The sequence below is a fragment of the Cnephaeus nilssonii genome (genome assembly GCF_951640355.1).
Source record: "Cnephaeus nilssonii genome assembly, chromosome: 14".
NCBI lineage: Eukaryota > Metazoa > Chordata > Mammalia > Chiroptera > Vespertilionidae > Cnephaeus > Cnephaeus nilssonii.
The window spans coordinates 30,033,181-30,049,979 of record NC_137085.1 but is presented as its reverse complement, the minus strand read 5'-3'; the positions used below and the strand labels follow the sequence as shown (position 1 = coordinate 30,049,979).

Sequence of the window (16,799 nt, the reverse complement as noted above, 5' to 3'; positions counted from 1 at the left end):
TCACCAGCCGTGATCCTGGCTTCGTGAGAGCATACTGACCACCAGGGGGAAGCTCCTGCGTTAAGCGTCTGCCCCCTGGTGGTCAGTGCGTGTCATAGTGACCGGTTGTTCTGCCGTTCAGTCAATTTGCATATTACCCTTTTATATTATAGGATATTTTAAAAATATATATATTTTATTGATTTTTTATAGAGAGGAAGGGAAAGGGATAGTTAGAAACATTGATGATAGAGAAACATTGATCAGCTGCCTCCTGCACACCCCCTACTGGGGATGTGCCCGCAACCAAGGTACATGCCCTTGACCGGAATCGAACCTAGAACCCTTCAGTCTGCAGGCCTACGCTCTATCCACTGAGCCAAACCGGCCAGAGCTATAGGATATTTTTTTACTTATTTCAGAGAGGAAGGGAGAGGGAGAGAGAGAAACATCAATGATGAGAAAGAATAATTGACCGGCTGCCTCCGCCAAGCCCCCTTATTGGGGATCAAGCCCACACCCTGAGCCAGCAACCTGGGGATGAATCCTGACTGGGGATTAAACTGTGACCTCCTGGTTCATAGGTTGATGCTCAGCCATTGAGCCACACTGGCCAGGTTGGCAGACAACCTGTAGGGAGTTAAAGATAATCCTAATCTGATGCCTGTGGTTTTCCCTTTTTTTTTTGTTGTTAATCTTTATTTGAGGTTATTTTTTCCATTGATTTTTAGAGAGTGGAATGGGGAGGGGGAGAGAGAGAGAAAGGGAGAAACATCTCAGTGAGAGGGATACATCGATTGGTTGCCTTCCCCCAACTGGGGCCGAGGATCTAACCTACAATCCAGGTATGTGCCCTTGACCAGGAATCGAACCAGTGACCCGTAGGTATGTGGGCAGACACTCTAACTACTGAGCAACATTGCTCAGGGCTTTCCTTTTTTCATAAGTGCTGTGCTTAAAATGTTTACACATCTATCCAGAATGTAGCCTTGAAAACAAAAAAACTAGAGTAATTCTTTATAGTAATTAAAAAGTGATTTCTACTGAAGTAGAGAAATCCTAATCTAAGAGGTTCTTTTGTGGAGATTCTGTCATCAATTCAACAGTATTTACTAAATGCCCGATATGTGCCAGGCAATGTTGTAGGTTTTGAGACTAGTGAGTAAAATCATCTTAAATACTTGCCTACAAGGAACTTACATTTCATTGGGAAAAATAGACAATAAGTATAATTATAAAGTGAATTATATAGTATGTTAGAAGGGAGTAAGTGCTATGGGGAAAAGATAGATGGTAACATGGGAGTATTGTGGTAAGGGTGTGGTAGTAATTTTAAATAGGGTGGTCAGGGTAAACCTCACTGAGAGAGTAATATTTGAGCAAATACATTAAAGGGATAATGGAATAAGTCACATGAATATCTGAGGGAAGAACATCCCAGATAGAGCAGCCAATGCAGAATTTGTGACTTGCATTTGAACCAGTTGTGACTGTGACTTAGTGTGAGCTAGGATGCGACTATTTGGGATTGAAGAGAGAGAGAGGTTGTGAGCATTGAGGAGACCTTTTAGTCCTCTAGTACTTTGGCTTTTACACTATGTATAATTGAAAATAAACCCTAATAAGATCAAGTAGGATTTTTCTTTAGAGATCTGGGGTCAGGAGAGAAGGTAAGCAGTCAGAGAAGGAACTTCTAGTCTTAGGATAGCATATATTAATGTTATATCCTAGACATAAGTTTATAGCAAAACAAGTAAGATTTTTGCTGATATTTTCTACTTTATTTTTGATTGTAGGGACTTTCAGTTACCTTGATGATGTCCCATTTAAGATAGGAGACAAATTCAAAACACCAGCTAAAGTTGGTCTACCTATTGGCTTCTCCCTGCCTGATTGTTTGCAGGTTGTCAGAGAAGTACAGGTAAGTGGTGATATTTAGTTCAAGTTTAGTGCATTTAAAAATTTAATGAGTAAGAATTTGATGTATAGTGAAATAGAAAAAAAACCCATTCTCATATCTCTTATTTGTATTTTTTATAGCTTGTTATTGCTTGGCTTACATTGTGTGTCACACACACACACACACACACACACACACGTCTATATATCTACTACAGATCTTGTGTAATCTGTTAGATTGTATATTCCTGAAATTCTGTGCCTTGTCTAAAATGAATCCCCATTGCCTATCTTACTTATTTACTTCTTTTCCTTTTCTTTATTAATATCCTCATTATCTCTCTGTCACTCGAGTTAGATAACATTTTTCTCTCTGTTGTATCTCCCCATTACTGTCTAGTCTATTCATGTTCCCTCCAAACTAGGTTACTAGCAATTTATTGAACACTAGAGCCACAGTGCATGAAGTTTCATGCACGGGGGGCGGGGGGGTCCCTCAGTCCGACCTTTGCCCTCTTGCAGTTCGGGACCCCTCGTTCCTTATTGTCCGCCTGCAGCGGAGGCAGAAGAGGCTCCCGCCACCGCGGCTGCGCTCACCAGCCGTGAGCCCAGCTTCTGGCTGAGCGGCGCTCCCCCTGTGGGAGTGCACTGACCACCAGGGGGCAGCTCCTGCATTGAGCATCTGCCCCCTAGTGGTCAGTGTTCATCATAGCGAATGGCCATTCCGCTGTTCGGTTGATTTGCATATTAGGGTTTTATTCTATAGGATACTGTATATATAAAATGCTTTTTCTCATGAGCTGTTATCTCCACTTGGGTATTTTTCTCTTTCTCACCGTACTAAAAGCTATTGCTCTTCTAGAATTGTGCTGAAATGCCTTCTTCTCAAAAGCTTCTTTCTCAACCCTCTCATCTTTAAAGCTCAGTTATATATAAATGTATATATAGAATTCTTGAAAACAGCAAAGAGACCTATGTTATACAACTTCCTTTCTTCCTTCGGTACACATTTATTGAATGCTTGCCTTTGAGTGGTGCTCTGCTAGGCTGAGGATAGAGAGAAATGCCTTAATCACTGTCCTCAAGGAGCTACAGTTTAGAGAAGGAGTCAAGTGGAAAAACAGTACACTACTCATTCAAACACTTCTTCCTGTGACTTAAGATTTTTTAAAATATACTTTTTTTTCAAAGTTGTTTTGTTTATGGGGGATTTAATAAGGCATTAGCATGTCATTCTAAAAAGGATTCTTTGTTGTATCTTTCAGTCTATATGCAGTGAGTAATCATAGTGGGAATATTTCAGTTATGTTTTCAAAAATAATAGCTTTACTAAGATATAATTCACATACCATAAAAATCACCCTTTTAAGGTGTGCAAATAAGTGGTTTTTAGTATACTCAGAGTTGTATAACCATCATTATGATCTAATTTCAGAACATTTTCATCACCCCCAAAAAACCCCAGTGCCCATGAACAGTTACTCCCTATTTTCCCTTGTCCCCCAGCCCCTCGCAAACACTAAATTTACTTTCTGTCTCTATAATTTGCCTATTCTGGACATATCATATAAATGGAATGATATAATAGCCTTTTATAACTGGCTTATTTCACCTAGCATAATGTTTTCAAGGTTTGTCCATGTTATATGAATGAAATATTAGTACTTCATTTATTTTTATGGCTGAATAACAATCCATTGTATCAATAATACTATATTTTATTCATCAGTTGATACATATTTTAATGGGTTCCACTTTTTGACTATTAGGAGTAATGCTGCTATGAACATTTATATACAGGTTTTTGTGTGAACATAGGCTTTCAGTTTTCTTGGGTATATACCTAGGAGTGGAATTGCTGGGCCATATGGCAACTATAACCTTTTGAGGAATTGCCAGACTGTTTTCCAAAATGGTTGCATTATTTTATAATCACACCCACACTGCATGAGGGTTTTAATTCCTCCATATCCTTGCCAGCTCTTGTTATATTCTGTCTTTATACACCCTTCTGTAATAGTCTCTTATTGTGGTTTTGATGTACATTTCCCTAATTACTAATGATACTGAGTATCATATATATTTTTGAATACTGAATTGATTGATATTCCTTTTGTGTTTGGAGACTATTGGACCAGAAAAGATATAGATTTCCCTTATAATGTTTTACCTTGTTTTGTTTGCCTGGTGACTTTTATTTGCAACAACAAATATTTGGTAAATACCTCTCTGTTTGCAGGATACTATTAGCAATATGATTAAAAAACACCTCCATCTTTTTTTAAATAATTCTTTATTGTTTAAAGTATTACATATGTCTCCTTTCCCCCCCATTAACCTCTTCTTAGCTGTTCCCACCCCCAGCACATGCCCTCACCTCCCTACTGCCTGTGTCCATGGGTTATGCTTATATGCATGCATACAAGTCCTTTGGTTGATCTTTTACCCCACCCCACCCTCGCTTTCCCTCTGAGGTTAGATGGTCTGTTTGATGCTTCTATGTATCTGGATCTATTTTGTCCATCAGTTTATGTTGTTCATTATATTCCACAAATGAGCGAGATCCTGTGATATTTATCTTTCTCCGAATGGCTTATTTTGCTTAGCATAATGCTCTCCAGGTCCATCAATGCTGTTGCAAATGGTAAGAGATCCTCCTTTTTTACAGCAGCGTAGTATTCCATTGTGTAGATGTACCACAGTTTTTTAATCCACTCATCTGCTGATGGGCACTTAGGCTGTACACCTCCACCTTTTATTCTCATACTAGAGGCCCGGTGCACGAAATTCATGCACGGGTGTGTGTGTGTCCCTCAGCCCAGCCTGCACCCTCTCCAATCTAGGACCCCTCGAGGGATGTCCGACTGCCCTCTCACAATCCAGGACTGCTGGCTCCCAACTGCTCGCCTGCCTGCCTTCCTGATTGCCCCTAACCACTTCTGCCTGCCAGCCTGATCACCCCCTAATCACTCCCCTGCCAGCCTGATTGATGCCTAACTGCTCCCCTGCCAGCCTGATTGCCCCTAACTGCCCTCCCCTGCAGGCCTGGTCACCCCTAACTGCCCTCCTCTGCAGGCCTGGTCACCCCTAACTGCCCTCCCTTGCAGGCCTGGTGCCCCCCAACTGCTCTCCCCTGCAGGCCTGGGTCCCCCGCAACTGCCCTTCTCTGCAGGCCCGGTCGCCCCCAACTTCCCTCCTCTGCTGGCCTGGTCACCCCCAACTGCCCTCCCTTGCAGGCCTGGTCCCTCCCAATTGCCCTCCCCTGCTGGCCTGATTGCCCACAACTGCCCTCCCTTGCAGGCCTGGTCCCTCCCAACTGCCCTCCCCTGCTGGCCATCTTGTGGTGGCCATCTTGTGTCCACATGGGGGCAGCCATCTTGTGTGTTGGAGTGATGGTCAATTTGCATATTACTTTTATTAGATAGGATTATTCACCACTTTGTTGACCCACTCAGAAAACTTGTTTTGAATGCTGTGAATTTTCTGTTTATTTGATCAGTGAGTGTTCACTATACTCCTAGCACCCAGTAGTACCAAAAAGGGAAATCTAGGCTCTGAGCTCTATTCCAATGTGGGCCAGCTGAAATTTTTTTGTTCTGTAATTGCAGATTAGCATTAAATTTTGACTGCATGGGGTCTCCATGGGGAATTTGGCTGTGGTATTGGTGCTGGATCCCTCCCAATACAGAGAAGAATCAGACCTAGAGCCATAGACGGCTAACTTGAAGCTTCCTATAACTTTGCCTTATTTGCTCTTACATGGTAGTACGAACTACATTTTTCAGCTGAAAATTCATCAAGGGGAGCCAGTGGAAAAAACATACATAACCCTTGCACCCAGGGTCCAGAAAGCTTTCATTGAATGTGGTGATAGTGGTAGCCACAGCAGTGGGGATGGCCCTTAGTGTAAAGGTTTAGAGTGGATTCTGGTGTCACTCAATCATGGGCTGGAATTGCTATGTGTCATCTTGTACAGATTGCTTAAACTCCTCAAGCCTCCTTCCTCATCTGTAAAATGGGAATAATTAGCTTTTAAAGTTATTGTAAGGATTAAACAAAATGATGCACTTATAATGCTTATTCTGGTTCCTAATATTCCATAATTTTTTTAACTATTTATTATAGTACACTCTAACCACACTCTTATTTTTCACTGTAATATTTCTGCTATTTTTTTCCTGTATTTTTCTATGTTCCACGTATTCTACATTACTTTAGTAATTAAAAACCAAAAGCTCGGTAAAGGTTTTAATAAAAAGGAAAGACATTTCCAATTATTTTTGGGAATAAAACATCGGACACCTGTGTTCACAGGCATCAGGAAGTTGGTTACAGCCTCAGTTTTTGGTGGAGGAAACCACTTGCAAAATTGGATTTCCTCCACAGTTATAAGCAGCAGTCTTTGCCCAAGTGCTGTTTTCTTACTATGCTGTTAGTGATAGAAAGGAAGCACTGTAATCCCCAGGTGTCTTTCTGATGCCCAGCAGCTGGCTCAGGGGTGTAAGTGAGCTTGATAGGCGCATTTCCAGGCTTCTCTTGTGTTGTTTGAAGCTGAAAGGCTTGGAAATGACCAGAGTTTTCTTCTACTCTTTTCTCTTCTTTCCCCTTCTTTCACTCTTAATGTGTCTCAACCTTGAACATGCACACAAGACATTGATTAGCTTTGGTGCTATAGGGTGAGCATCAAAGGTTTTTTTTCTCCTATTCCTGGGTGGATTTAGTTTCATATAATAAAGTGTATTTTTTCAGGTGTGCAAATGAAATTTTTGTAAATTGAGCTATATACTTTAAGGTATTGTTAAGGACCCATTAAGTAAATTCTTATGCAATTTGCTCTGTAAAATCTTAATTTGAATATGTCTAGATTTAATAAGCAGTTTTCCTGCACTTAGAGTACAATCTGTTCATTATAAGTTGATTGTGGTTTAAGAAGCATAGAGTATTTAGTTAGATTGCCTGGGTTCAAATCCAGGCTCTACCTCTTAACAGCTTTATTATCTTGGGCAGTGGTACCTACTTTAAAGGGTTGTTGAGAAAATCTAGAGTTATTACATAAACTCTGCTTCAAATAATGCATGGTACCTTGTAAGTGCTTCTTAAATGTTAGGGATTATTATTATCCAGCACATGATCTATTAGGACATTTGTGCTAGATAATAGAGACCTTAAGGCCTAAAGCCCAGTTTGCTGCCCATAAGAGGCATGTGATATTGTTGGGGAAGTGTTTAGAGCAAGGGTGAGATCATCTGGCCCGCAGGCCATAGAAGGCCTGTGAAATCATTTGGTTGGTCTTGCCTTGCCAAGGAATTAATTAAATGTTTGACCAAATATAGCAAGCTAATTTTTAGGTTGATAATTTTGTATGGTCCTCGAATGACGTTACAAATGTACAAATGGCCCTGGGCAGAAAAAAGGTTCCCTACCCCTGGTTTAGAGAAAGATTAAAGCTATTGTGGTCACATGTGCTCTGCATCAAATGATAGAGACAGATCTTTGTAAGACTTCAGAGGAAGGAATAGGTCATCAGCAAAGCATCATAGAGGAGGTTGGCTGAGCTTGGAGCCATCAATGAAGAAATCTAGGAAGGGACATGGCCTGAGGGGAGAGAAGCAAGGGCATGTCACTGTAACATTTGGCCTGGTGCATAGGACTTGAGGTGGTGGGAGCTCTTTGTAGTTAATTTCTAGAAGTAATCTGGGAGCATACTTTGATTAAATCCTATAAGATTAGGAAGCCTTAGTCTTCTTGAGTGTAGATCATCCAGTACACCTGAAATGCTGCATTGGGGAGGGGCAGCCACTTAGGTTCACATCTTCTTTCTCTGATATATCTTTGCAGTATGACTTCTCCTTGGAAAAGAAAACCATTGAGTGGGCTGAAGATATTAAGAAAATCCAAGAAGCCCAGCGGGAAGCAGAGCGGAAGGCTGAGGAAGCAGAAGCTCAAGTGAATTCTAAGAGTGGCCCAGAGGGCGATAACAAAATGAGCTTCTCCAAGACTCACAGTACCGCCACCATGCCACCGCCTATTAACCCCATCCTTGCCACCTTACAGCACAACAGCATCCTCACCCCGACTCGGGTCAGCAGCAGTACCACGAAACAGAAAGTTCTCAGCCCACCCCACACAAAGGCAGATTTCAATCCTGCTGACTTTGAGTGTGAAGAAGACCCATTTGATAATCTTGAGTTAAAAACTATTGATGAGAAGGAAGAACTGAGAAACATTCTGGTAGGAACCACTGGACCCATTATGGCTCAGTTATTGGACAGTAACTTGCCTAGAGGCGGCTCTGGGTCTGTGTTACAGGACGAAGAAGTCCTGGCATCCTTGGAGCGGGCAACACTAGATTTCAAGCCTCTTCATAAACCCAATGGCTTTATAACCTTACCACAGTTGGGCAACTGTGAAAAGATGTCGCTGTCTTCCAAAGTGTCCCTCCCCCCCATTCCTGCAGTAAGCAATATCAAATCCCTGTCCTTCCCCAAACTTGACTCTGATGACAGCAATCAGAAGACAGCCAAGCTGGCAAGCACTTTCCATAGCACATCCTGCCTCCGCAATGGCACGTTCCAGAATTCCCCAAAGCCTTCCACCCAAAGCAGTGCCAGTGAGCTCAGTGGGCATCAGAGTCTTGGGCTTTCAACTTTGAACTTGGACAGTGGCACAGAAGTGCCAGCCCTGACCCCTTCTGATATGATACCCCAGATGCCTTCCCTCTCTGTCTTGTCTGTGTGCACAGAAGAATCGTCACCTCCAAATACAGGTTCCACGGTAAGCCTTTTAAATCCCAAGTTAAAGCTCCAAAGTGTTTTAAATTCTACTTAGCAGTTGCCATCCTCACATTCTTCTTTTCAAGGTGTAGGGCAAGATGGGCATGGCCAAATTGACCTTGCTTATACATATGTAGTTCTGTTTTTTTCCTGAGGACAAGGATTATTAGCTCTCCACCTACCCTGATTGATGTTGGCTTGTTCCTGCCTGCATATTTTGGTGTTTTCCTGCCTAATCAGTTTTTTCTGTGCTGCATATCTTGGCGTTTGCATTTTTTTAAAGGCTTTCTTTTTTTGTACCCTTTAACTGTTTCCTATTGCCTTCTTTGTTTTTTGTTAAGATTGCTTGGTCTCTTCATTATATCTTCTCCCTCATTCTGCCTTGAAATGTGTGTGTACCATGGTTCTGCCAGTTGGTGGTGTTTCTTCAGACTGGGTGGTGCTTCAGTACCTGGGAGATCATTTGTATTGGAAGTCCAAGAAAACATAGAAATTTGTCACTTTATTTTTTTTTTAAAATATATTTTTATTGATTTTTTACAGAGAGGAAGGGAGAGGGATAGAGAGCTAGAAACATCGATGAGAGAGAAACATTGACCAGCAACCAATGCACATGCCCCCAACCGGAATCGAACCCGGGACCCTTGAGTCCCCAGACTAATGCTCTATCCACTGAGCCAGACCGGTTTCGGCAGAAATTTGTCACTTTAAACCCATTGGTTTTAATGGTGCAATTCCTTTTTTTCTCTCTCCGCTAAGAATTTTGCAGTTTTCTCCAAAGGGAGGGAGAGGGAAGGTGGGAATTTGGATTTAATGTTGAAGTATGGGTTGATAAAAGAGGTGCATCTTGTATCATCTTTTAGAAAATCTAGTTTTGTCACACACAAAAAAGTTGCATGTGCGGTGAGCTTTGTCACGGAGTGTATGCTTAGCTCTTGATGTGGTTGTTTCGGCAACACAGAATAATACATTGTTGCATTCTAGGATAGAAACCATGGAAGTCCAAGAACCTTCTGCTGTACCAGTCCACAGATTCTTAAAATGACAGCCTATCAAACACAGTATTTAGAGCGAGAAAGGAGCCTGATTGTGTTGTTGGGATATCTCTCAGACACCATAAGAAGCCTGCTATTAGTTGGTCAAAGGATGAGCCTTGGCCTGCACAGTGAGAGTAAGGTCCCAGCAATAGCATTCTTGGTAAATTATTGTCTCTGTGTCAGTGCTTCTATTGTCAGTTCACTGCTGCTTGTAAATTTCCATGGGCCCTAGCTGGTTTGGCTCAGTGATGGCCCTTGGACTGAAGGGTCCCGGGTTCAATTCTGGTCAAGGGCACATAACCTCGGTTGCAGAGGCCACCAGTTGTTGTATCTCTCTCATAGTGATGCTTCTCTCTCTCTGTCTCTCCCCCACTCCCTTTCACTATCTCTAAAAATCAATGGAAAAATATCCTCCGGTGAGGATTCACACAAAAAGAAAAACAACACTAAGTACTCTGGTGCTGCCTTCTAGGAATGGGCTTTCGTCCTAATTCCTCCTGGTTCATTATTGGGCTGTGGTCAGCAGGGTACTTCTTCATGATATACTCTGTGTGTGTGTGTGTGTGTGTAATTTAAAGAGAAATCAGTTCCTCAGAGGGAGACTTTAGGGGGCACTCTGTTGGCTCCCCAGGACAGTATTTCTTTTAAAATTTTTTTAAAATTTTTTATTGATTTCAGAGAGGAAAGGAGAGAGGGAGAGAGATAGAAACATCAATGATGAGAGAATCATTGATCGGCTGCCTCCTGCACACCCCCTACTGGGGATTGAACCTGCAACCTGGGCATGTGCCCTTAACCGGAATTGAACCCGGGACCTTTCAGTCTGCAGGCCGACACTCTATCCACTGAGCCAAACTGTCTAGGGCAATATACTGTATATTTTAGAAATTAAATGCACTCTGGGAAATATTAGGGTTCCTCAGCTACCTCCCCAGCCTGACTCCCCTTAAAGTTATAGCAACCATTTAGATGAACTAATGACAGCTCTTTCTCAAACCAGAACACTCATCATTCTCTGACCCACCTGGTTGTGAAGTTTCTTTTGGATCCATTCATTTTAGGGTGGGAGGGGCACTGTTTCTTGCTGGCCTGGGGACTTGCTGCCTTCAAGGGCCCATAGAAACAGAACTGTTCTCTAAGGAAGTCATGACCCTTACCCTCAGGGAGCAAAGCCTAGTTTCCATCCTGGCCCTCTCTCTTAGGATGAGTGTTTGAAACCCACAGTGAGAACCTTTCTCGGTGAGAGAAGCTCTTTTCCCTAAGACAGTGACTTGAGGCCAGAGGGAAGTGATGGTGTGGTCAGCAGGGCTGTACACACACTTCACTTAGGAACTCCCAGGGAAGTATTCCTGGAATTTGGTTCTTGTTGGCTATTTTAGGCCCAGTGTTTGGGTCTTAGTTTTCAGATTCTGACTTCATGTTTTAGTGTTTATATAAACTAATCTTAATAGTTGAGAAATCCATGGGATCATCTTGAGAGAACAATCTTATAATGTGCCTTTATTCTGAGTCCAGTATAAAACTGCCTGACTTAACTCTAGCCAGTGTCTCTTCCCACTATGCTTGCTGATAAACTTCATGATAGGTTGAAAGTTAATTGGCTTTGAGGGGAGCTCTGCAAAATGTCAACATGTGAAGGTCTTTGTGGCTGCTATAATTTCTCCAGAGAATTGTGCTTGAGGGCTAAGGAAGCTTGGGTAAGGCTTCTATAGACTTTTACTTAATCCCCGTTTGGTTCTTGTCTCTCTCTGCTATATGCTATGCCTGGTGTCTTAACCTCCTTTTTGTTGTTTGGTTCTCATTTTCTAGAGACTAAACCTTCTACCTCCTGTGGAAGGTGAAGATGGGTGGGAAAGGTATTTATTGCCTGAGGTTTTTACTGCTCTGAGCACTCATTTTGTGCTCTTGCTTTATCCCATCAGTACCTCTTGCTTCCAAATATTGAACCCCTCTCCTCTCACTTGTAATTTCATTGCTTCTGTCAGTTACCTTGCCTCTTAGCTTCAGATTTTCCCCTGCTGTTCCATTTCTTTGACCTTAAAGGTTAATAGTTTTCATTGTTTTATTATTATTTTAGTAGGCTTTGGGGAGAATCAGTGTTAGTTTGCTGTGCTAAAATGAAATTCCCCCTTTGAAATGCTAATAGACCTCCATTTTTCAACTGATGATCAGACCCTGTGTCAAGCCCCCAGGATTCAGAAATGCCTGGTAACTAACCTCTAGGACAGTGGTTCTCAACCTTCCTAATGCCGCGACCCTTTAATACAGTTCCTCATGTTGTGGTGACCCCCAACCATAAAATTATTTTCGTTGCTACTTCATAACTGTAATTTTGCTACTGTTATGAATCATAATGTAAATATCTGTGTTTTCCGATGGTCTTAGGCGACCGCTGTGAAGAAAGGGTCTTTCGACCCCCAGAGGGGTCGCGACCCACAGGTTGAGAACCGCTGCTCTAGGAGCTCACATTAATATACTTCGATGTGGAAAGTACTGTGCCACCAGTGTGGCCAAAATGCTATTTGGCTGTTGGTATTCTGGTGCCCAGGCAGAGTCTGACCCTGGAGAGACAATCTTGGGGCCTGCAAAGTGGCCCGATTAGTGTGATCCAGTCCCCATGATCTGTGTATTGACTCCTGTATCCTAATGACTGAGCCCTGTGCCTGTGGGTTAAATGCTTGAGTGGAAACAATGGATTTTGAGGCCTGTAATCTTGGCTTTTCCCAGCTGACTTTGAGGAGAGCATCTGGTTTTAGCTCTATAATTTTTAACTTGCTTGTAGGACAGCAGACTCCCTGTCTCCTAACCCCATGCCCACATAAAAAAATAAAGAAAAATTTGTTGAAACATTTTTCCTGGTTCTTGGGAGCTGGGCCAAACTGCAGAACAGCTAGTGACCTTGTTCCCATGGTCGTTTGGTCCTTTGGCCTTCATGCTTTGGGCCTGAGTCATTATCAGAAGTGATGGGAGGAGTTAATTATGGGATTCTGTCCAACAACCAAGACTGGGGTTAGTGAGAATGGGTGGCAGGGAGCAGGCTGCCTATAGCCAGTGCATTCCACATTCCAGTCCTTGAGGCACAGCCTGGTGTGGCTAATATTCCTTCAGCCCTGGCTCTGTAAGGACAGCAGCTGTAGCAGGGAATCGAAGCACAGTGTGGGGCAAAGATGGAGTACCCTCAAAGCTCTGGGTTCCTGAGCTGGCCATGTGTGGGCAGCCCAGTGAGAGAAATGAGGATAGAGACCTTGTTGGAAGAGGCAGCTCCAGACTTTGGGGTGTTTGAGGTGAATGATCCCTTCACAACCTAAGAAAGGGATAATGGAGCTCTGGAAAGAAATCATAGCAGCCAGCTTGGGCTTCAGTCCTGTGGGCAGTCTCAGAACTTCAAGCCTGGGGGATTTGGGCATGGAAGGGCATGGAGCTCTTGTGGTGCTTTCTCATTCTGCAAGGTGGGCTGAGGTAGAGGACAGCCACACTTGTAGAGATGTCTTCCCAGCTTCTCTCTCCTTAGCTGGAGCTCCCCTACCCCTCTTCATTCCTCTTCAGGATGTCTGGCCAGCAACCTGGCCCTTTCTCCCCGGTAGACTTGCTTCGACTGGGGCTTTGATTAGTGTCAAAAATGGCAAACACCTAAACTGGGTCATTTGAATAACATGTCTTCTGGGGTCCACATCTTCTTGCCTTGATCCTCTTGTTTCTCCACCACTAGGCCACACCTCCTAATTTCTCAATGTCACAAGTGCCCAACACTCCCAGCTGTCCCCAGGCTTATTCTGAACTGCAGATGCTGTCCCCCAGTGAGCGGCAGTGTGTGGAGACAGTGGTCAACATGGGCTACTCCTATGAGTGCGTCCTGAGAGCCATGAAGAAAAAAGGAGAGAGTATTGAGCAGGTGAGCATTTGGTTGGTGGGGAGGGGAAGGGGGGGAGGTGCGTGATCGGCCAGAGAGGTCCCAGTCCTCTGGAGCTGAAGTAGTATCCTGCCTCTATCCTGGAGCCCCTCAGACTTACAGCATCAATGTCTGTTCCTGTGAGTTTGGGGGACTCAGGCACTTTCTTGGGGGAAACCAGCAGCAGTGTTTCTGCTTTGGGGCTGCTCTGGAACCTAGGCTGAAGGAAAGCCTTGGGAGTATTGGAGCTGCTGGACTGTTATCCAACTACTCTCCCACTTCTGCCCCTCCTGAGAGCACATCCTAGGGTTGCGGTATGGTCAGATTTCTTCCAGAAATTATCCTGTCATAGCTGCCCAGGGAGTTCCAAAATAGGGTACCAGAGTCTTAAACCTTAGATGCATTTTCTGACTTGAGCCATTTCTTTTTTAAAATAATTATTTATTATTGAAACGATTACTATATGCCCCCTCTTTTCCCTCCATTGACCCCCTACAGTCAAGCCCCAGGCCCTCACCACCCCATTTTCTGTGTTCAGGGGCCATGCATATATGGATACAACACCCCGCCTTCTCCCTGAGATTCCACACTGTGTTCCATACTTCCCTATCTCTGGATCCACTTGGTTCATCAGTTTATTTTGTTACTTAGATTCCACATATGATGACTCTAGCTATTTCTTAGAGGAATACCCTGCCCAGGCTGTGGAGTTAATGTTCTAGGACCATGGTCGGCAAACTGCGCCTCGCGAGCCACATGCGGCTTTGGCCCCTTGAGTGTGGCTCTTCCACAAAATACCACGGCCTGGGCGAGTCTATTTTGAAGAAGTGGCGTTAGAAGAAGTTTTTTTTTTGTTTTTTTTAAAAAATATATTTTATTGATTTTTTACAGAGAGGAAGAGAGAGGGATAGAGAGTTAGAAACATCGATGAGAGAGAAACATCGATCAGCTGCCTCTTGCACACCCCCTACTGGGGATGTGCCCACAACCAAGGTACATGCCCTTGACCGGAATCGAACCTGGGACCCTTGAGTCCGCAGGCCGACGCTCTATCCACTGAGCCAAACCGGTTTCGGCAGAAGAAGTTTAAGTTAAAAAAAAATTGGCTCTCAAAAGAAATTTCAATCGTTGTACTGTTGATATTTGGCTCTGTTGACTAATGAGTTTGCCAACCACTGCTCTAGGAGATATGAGTCAGCTATGACAGGAACTCCTTTGAAAAATGGCTACTCATGTTTAGAAGGGTGTGCCTGTCTGTTCAGCAGATAGTCACTGAGGTCCTGTTGTGTTGGATACAGTTCAAGGCACAAAATCAAGTCCTGTCCAGGATCTAATAGCCAGGTTTGGGAGCAGATGTCACACTTGCTGGCTTGTGTAAGACTCTTGGGAAACAGATAGGAGTGGCAGTAGGTGCTTAGACCTCGTGTTTTTTTTTCTTAGATTCTCGACTATCTCTTTGTACATGGACAGCTCTGTGAGAAGGGCTTCGACCCTCTTTTAGTGGAAGAGGCTCTGGAAATGCATCAGTGTTCAGAGGAAAAGGTAGGAACCTTCATGCCCTCTGGAAAGAAAAAACAATGTGATCTGGGGTTCCCCCCGACCCACAATACCCTTTCCCTACCAGAGAAAGCAGAGACAGTTGAAGCACAGAATTTCCGAAATGTCCAGATACGTTGGGTGTGTTTGGCTCAGGTGAAACGTTGGGTTGAAGACGATATCTGGAATTCCAGAGAAGGGAAGGGGAAAATGATCTGGACTTACAAAGCATACTTTTGGATGACTGGGAAGATTGTTAGTCACTTTGCCTAGCCTGCTTCTGGGTTCAGTCAATTGCCTTGGTGGAAGTGTGAATGTGGGTGGTGGGATTGGAACAAAGGTTAGTAAGTTGGCGCTGTGGCATCAAGCTGTCGGTCCCAGCTTCTTCCATAGCCCTACTCTGCTAGGGCAGCGGTTGCCATTAGGTGGTCCGCAGACCCCTGGTGGTCCATGAGGTCCGAAAGGTTGGCGACCACTGTGCTAGGGGACCTCAGAGAGGCACAGATGGCTCTGGCGAAGGATACAGACCACCCCCCCTCAAGCAGCCCCCTACACATATATTTCTCCACTCAGCTGTGTGGCCAGACCCCTTCCTTTAATCTGTACTCTCTTCTGTCCTTTAGATGCTGGAGTTTCTTCAGTTAATGAGCAAATTTAAGGAAATGGGTTTTGAACTGAAAGACATTAAGGAAGTTCTGCTCTTACACAACAATGACCAGGACAATGCTTTGGAAGACCTCATGGCTCGGGCCGGAGCCAGCTGAGACCAGGCCCTGCCTAAACCCTGCCACGGAACCACCCCTGCAGGAGGCCCTGAGGAGCCCACCTGTGGGGAAGGAGAAGGGGCACACGTCCAGATTTCCTTTTGGGGGTGGAAGGTCAGGTGTGGAGACTGTTTGCCAGTCTCTATGAACCTAGGCCCTGAGCTGGGGAGAAATGGGGGGAGATTTGGGCATGTGAATGCCCTTAGAACTGTCCTGGCTCCTTCCGTATTAAATGTATTTGTATTTTGAGAAGTGTCCTTCCCACCTTGGCCCTCCAGAGGTGTCTCTGGTTTTTCTGGGGCATGTCCTCAGCTGAGACCTGGGCTGGCTGCCAAAAGGAGCCAGGGAGAAGCGGCAGGAGGCCCAGACTCAGTGCTGCTTTGGGGCTAGTTGCTTCCCTCCCCTGCATTGGTGGACTGAACTGTAATACAGGTTGAGTGCAATTGAAAGGTTCTTCCAGGGTTTTATTTTCCCCCCTTTTAACAAAGTCTCTTAGTGTTACACTGGTTCTGCAATGTCACTGAGGTGCAAAGAATGCCCTTTTCCCCATGGGGCCCTGAGTTTGCCTCTTCTGCCAGGCAGTTACCATGCTTCCCCACCCAGCCTGTTTCTTTCGGCTTGGATTGGACCACAATCCTCTGGGGGCTACCAGGATTTTAGAGCCCCCTGCTCTAGGAAACAGTTGTCACATTAAGAAATCATTGGCCCCTTCCCAGCACATTGAGTTGGGAAGAAACAGGCTATGATTTAGTTGCCCAGCACTAACTCCACCTCAGTTCTCTTTGGAGAACAGCCTCTCCCACCAGTCCCCTGCTCTAGGATGACACAATGAATAACAGCTAGTCATAGAAATCAGTCTCTGGTTTGTTTTGTATTATGCTGTACATCATTAAATATCTAAATACGAAAGATATACAGTCTT

The 16,799-nt window shown here is 44.1% G+C and overlaps 1 protein-coding gene across 5 annotated transcripts in view; it reads left to right on the top strand.

The window, feature by feature from the left end:
• Positions 1-16,729, top strand: part of UBAP1 (ubiquitin associated protein 1) — a 43,830-nt gene extending 27,101 nt beyond the window's left edge. The window contains exons 4-8 of one of the 5 annotated variants that reach the window (XM_079789704.1): positions 1,776-1,900; positions 7,717-8,652; positions 13,398-13,580; positions 15,018-15,119; positions 15,737-16,729. In XM_079789704.1, coding sequence (XP_079645830.1) covers positions 1,776-1,900; positions 7,717-8,652; positions 13,398-13,580; positions 15,018-15,119; positions 15,737-15,877 — 1,487 coding nt within the window. In that variant the 3' untranslated portion in view covers positions 15,878-16,729. Of the gene's footprint in view, positions 1-813; positions 1,901-7,716; positions 8,653-13,397; positions 13,581-15,017; positions 15,120-15,736 lie in introns of those variants that run through there. The other 4 variants (XM_079789707.1, XM_079789706.1, XM_079789705.1 and 1 more) reach the window with 4 other exon arrangements.
• The last annotated feature ends 70 nt before the right edge of the window (positions 16,730-16,799 follow it).